Source organism: Stigmatopora nigra, chromosome 8 (genome assembly GCF_051989575.1).
Source record: "Stigmatopora nigra isolate UIUO_SnigA chromosome 8, RoL_Snig_1.1, whole genome shotgun sequence".
NCBI lineage: Eukaryota > Metazoa > Chordata > Actinopteri > Syngnathiformes > Syngnathidae > Stigmatopora > Stigmatopora nigra.
The window spans coordinates 14,619,704-14,625,043 of record NC_135515.1 but is presented as its reverse complement, the minus strand read 5'-3'; the positions used below and the strand labels follow the sequence as shown (position 1 = coordinate 14,625,043).

The following is a 5,340-nucleotide window of genomic DNA, read 5'->3' as shown; positions in this document are numbered from 1 at the left end:
GATGGCGATGCCGATGGCGATGGTGACGCCGATGGCGATGGTGACGGTGATGGCGATGGTGACGGTGATCGCGATGGTGACGGTGATGGCGATGGTGACGGTGGTGGCGATGGTGACGGTGGTGGCGATGGTGACGGTGATGGCGATGGTGACGGCGACGTGACGGTGATGGTGACGGCGACGGCAAGGGTGACGGCGACGGGGACGGGGACGGGGACGGCGATGGCGATGGTGACGGCGACGGTGACGGCGATGGCGACGGTGACGGCGATGGCGACGCTGATGGCGATGGTGACGGTGACGGTGACGGCGACGGTGACGACGATGGTGACGGTGATGGCGATGGTGACGGTGATGGCGATGGTGACGGTGATGGCAATGGTGATGGCGATAGCGATGGTGACGGTTGGTGACGGTGATGGCGATGGTGACGGTGACGGCGATGGTGACGGTGATGGCGATGGTGACGGTGATGGCGATGGTGACGGCGATGGTGACGGTGATGGCGATAGTGATGGCGATGGCGACGGTGATGGCGACGGTGACGGCGATGGCGACGGTGACGGCTATGGCGACGGTGATGGTGACGCCGATGGCGATGGTGACGGCGAAGGCGATGGTGACGGCGATAGCGATGGCGATGGTGACGGTGACGGCGATGGCGATGGCGATGGCGATGGTGACGGCGATGGCGATGGTGACGGCGATGGTGACGGCGATGGTGACGGCGACGGTGACGGCGATGGCGACGATGATGACGATGGTGATGACGATGATGACGACGATGATGGCGACGGTGACGGCGATGGCGACGCTGATGGCGATGGTGATGGTGACGGTGATGACGATGGTGATGGCGATGGTGACGGTGACGGCGATGGCGACGGTGACGGCTATGGCGATGGAGATGGTGACGGCAATGGCGACGGCGAAGGCGATGGTGACGGCGATGGTGACGGCGATGGCGATGGTGACTGCGATGGCGATGGTGACGGCGATGGCGATAGTGATGGCGATGGTGACGGCAATGGCGATGGTGACGGCGAAGGTGATGGTGACAGCGATTGCGATGGTGACGGCGATGGCGCTGGTGACTGCGATGGCGATGGTGACGGCGATAGTGATGGCGATGGTGACGGCGATGGCGACGGTGAAGGCGATGGCGACGGAGATGGCATGGCGATGGCGACGGTGACGACGACGATGACGATGATGACGACGATGACGACGATGACGACGAGGACGACGAGGACGACGAGGACGACGAGGACAACGAGGACGACGAGGACGACGAGGACGACGAGGACGACGAGGACGACGAGGACGACAAGGACGACGAGGACGACGTGGACGACGAGGACGACGAGGACGACGAGGACGACGAGGACGACGAGGACGACGAGGACGACGAGGACGACGAGGACGACGAGGACGACGAGGACGACGAGGACGACGAAGACGACGAGGACGACGAGGACGACGAGGACGGCGAGGACGACGAGGACGGCGAGGACAACATCAACATCATCAATCTGTACATCCCTCCCACTAGCAGCTGCGGCACAGGCTACTCTGCATCTATCCTTCCTTTCCTCCAGATGAAAGATACTCTAATCCTAGGAGACCTGAACGCTCACGACACACTCTGGCATTCACAACTAAGTAATGACAGAGGCAGAGACATTGCTGACGAAATAGGAAATGCAGATTTTGGAACTATTAACGAAGACAACCCAACAAGACTACCAACAAACGGACAACCATCATCACCAGACATATCCTTAGCAAGCCTATCCCTGATGTCCTACACCTCCTGGGAGGTCAAAACCAACCTTGGTTCCGACCACCTTCCAATCATAATCAAGATAGAAACTGACATCAGACCAACAACCAGCGAAAATAGGATTTTCATCAACTTTCGTAAAGCTAACTGGCAAGACTTTCAGACTGAAACAGAAAACAAATTCTCCAGACTTCCAGCCCCAACAGATGTCTACAGGGGTGAACAACATTTTAGGAAAATTATAAATAAGATAGCCAACAAAACCATTCCAGCAGGAAGAATAAAAACGATACTACCCGAGGTACCAACAGAAGCAATAGACAAGATAAAAACAAGAGACGAATTAAGACAAACTGACCCGGACTCCCAACGTATAACAGAACTAAATAGAGAGATAGAATCAATTATAAACAAACATAGGAGAGAGAAATGGAAAGAAACAATTGAAGACAAAAAATCGGACACAACCAAACTATTCCGACTGATAAAACATTTAAATGGCGGCAAACAAGCAAGCAACAACGAAGCAATAAAATTTAAAGGTAAATACATAACAACTCCAATGAAAATAGCGGACAAATTCAACAAGCAATATTCATCAGTAATACCCCACAAGACAACAAGAACAGCAAGACGAGTTACAAAAGACCTGAAGAAAAACAACAACAACATAGAACCAATTACTATAAGCCAGACAAAGGAAGCAATAAAGAAAGCCAAGGCTTCGAAAGCCTTAGGCCCAGACAAAATATCTACTCTTCACCTTAAACATTTAGGCGACAAAGGACTACAATATTTAACCGACATTTTTAACCTGTCCCTGAAAACAAGTTCGATTCCTGCAATCTGGAAGTCCTCAATCATTATTCCTCTTCTTAAACCTGGTAAACCTGCAAATGAATCCTCATCATACCGTCCCGTCTCTCTTCTATGTCCCAGCATAAAGATCCTAGAACGAGTTATTCTACCAACCCTCACAGAACATCTACCAGTCCCTGACATCCAGCATGGCTTCAGGTCAAACCACTCCACTGTCACAGCTCTGCACGAGTTCACAGAATCAGTGGCAGGCGGCTTTAATGAGAATAAACCGGCAAACCGTACCCTGCTAGTCCAAATCGACCTTAGCAAGGCATTTGATATGGTCTCTCATGAAAAGCTACTCAAAGACCTGAATTTGACCACCCTACCGACCACCCTACCGAGCTGTATAAAGAGATGGCTCAACTGCTACCTGTCAGGAAGACAATCAAGAGTAAATTTCAGGAATGCTACATCCAGCTCGCGCAATGTCAGGACAGGGGTGCCGCAAGGAGCGGTTACCTCACCAATACTATTCAACTTCTACCTATCTAACCTTCCTGCAATACCTGAAGATGTCTTTCTAATACAATATGCGGGCGATATTTCAATCTTCGTTAAAGGTACGAACGTCGAATCTCTCTCTGCCAAAGCCAACAACTTCTTGGAGAAGCTGGCAGATTTTTTAGAAGAACGACAGCTGGTTGTGTCCCCGGAGAAAAAACGCCAAAACTACTTGGTGTCACATTTGACACTATGTTTTGTTTTGGCCCGCACATCAAGCAGACAGTTGCAAAGGCAAAGAAAAAGCTGAACCTACTTAAATCACTAGCAGGCTCCAGCTGGGGTTGTGAAAAAGAAACTACTCCTAACATACAAATCTATCGTCCGTTCTGTCCTTGAATATGCGAGCCCAGTATGGTCGCCAATAATTAAAGACACACACTGGAACCGGCTTCAATCAATTCAAAACCAAGCACTCAGGATAGCATCCGGATGTCTCTCTATGTCAGCCATAGACCACCTGCATGCTGAGTGCGCGGTTATGCCTCTGAAGGAGCACTGTGAAATGATCGGAAAGCAGTACCTGGCGGCATGCCATCTTGAAGGCCATCCAGGTCGCAGACTTCTTCAAGCAAACCAGAAACCAAGAAAGATGAAAAAGACCATCATCACACAGCATGGCAAGGAAATAGAAAAAGAATACGACAAGCCAAATCCTACCAAAGAAGACTACAAACAATGCGTCAAATCCATTCACACCAAATAAGTTCAAAACATCCTCAACAAGGCAAAACCCAACAAAGTCCTCAATGCCCTACCACCTCTAATAAACCAAGAAGAAAAACTGCTGAGCAGGAAGGTGAGATCCGAGCTCGCCAGGCTCAGATCAGGCTACAGCAGGAAACTAAACAGCTACCTGTCCAGGATCGATCCAGGAATACAAGATGCCTGCCCAAAATGCAACTTTTCCCCCCACAATACTGAACATCTTTTTTCGTGCACAAATGACCCCACAAATCTAACCATCCAAGACCTCTGGACAAGACCAAAGTTGGTCGCAGAATTTTTAAAACTAGACGATTAAGAGAACATTTGTAACCGGTTTTTCTATCACTACGACATACAACACAACACAGAACAAAAAGAAGCTTGACCCCCAGAATTCAGTACCAGAGAGGCTAATCAATCAATCAATCAATCAATCAGGACGACGACGAGGACGACGACGAGGACGACGACGAGGACGACGAGGACGGCGACGAGGACGACGACGAGGACGATGACGAGGACGACGACGAGGACGACGACGAGGACGACGACGAGGACGACGACGAGGACGATGAGGACGACGATGAGGACGACGACGAGGATGACGACGAGGACGACGACGAGGACGACGACGAGGACGAGGACGACGACGAGGACGACGACAAGGACGACGAGGACGACGAGGACGACGAGGACGACGAGGACGACGACGAGGACGACGAGGACGACGAGGACGACGACAAGGACGACGAGGACGACGAGGACGACGAGGACGACGAGGACAAGGACGACGACAAGGACGACGAGGACGACGAGGACGACGACGACAAGGACGACGAGGACGACAAAGACGACGAGGACGAAGACGACAACGAGGACGAAGACGACGAGGACGAAGACGACGAGGACGAAGACGACGACGAGGACGAAGACGACGAGGACGAAGACGACGAGGACGAAGACGATGATATTGACGATATTAATGACGATAATAATGACGATAATAATGACGATAATAATGACGATAATAATGACGATAATAATAACGATAAGAATAACGATATAGTAATGATAATAATAATAATAATGATAATAATAATAATGATAATAATAATAATAATAATAATAATAATAATAATAATAATAATAATAATAATAATAATAATAATAATAATAATAATAATAATAATAATAATAATAATAATAATAATAATAATAACGATAACGATAACGATAACGACAACGACAACGACAACGACAACGACAACGACAGCGACAGCGACAGCGACAGCGACAGCGACAGCGACAGCGACAGCGACAGCGACAGCGACAGCGACAGCGACAGCGACAGCGACAGCGACAGCGACAGCGACAGCGACAGCGACAGCGACAGCGACAGCGACAGCGACAGCGACAGCGACAGCGACAGCGACAGCGACAGCGACAGCGACAGCGACAGCGACAGCGACAGCGACAGCGACAGC

At 50.3% G+C, this 5,340-nt stretch overlaps 1 protein-coding gene across 1 annotated transcript in view; it reads left to right on the top strand.

Moving 5' to 3' along the window:
• Positions 1-1,182: 1,182 nt before the first annotated feature.
• LOC144200062 (uncharacterized) overlaps positions 1,183-5,340 on the top strand; it is a 13,549-nt gene continuing 9,391 nt past the window's right edge. The window contains exons 1-5 of the mRNA XM_077721948.1: positions 1,183-1,191; positions 1,287-1,517; positions 4,298-4,498; positions 4,736-4,825; positions 5,134-5,340. The exon at positions 5,134-5,340 is cut by the window's right edge and continues 52 nt beyond it. Of these exons, the coding sequence (XP_077578074.1) occupies positions 1,183-1,191; positions 1,287-1,517; positions 4,298-4,498; positions 4,736-4,825; positions 5,134-5,340 (738 nt within the window). The remainder of the gene's footprint in view (positions 1,192-1,286; positions 1,518-4,297; positions 4,499-4,735; positions 4,826-5,133) is intronic.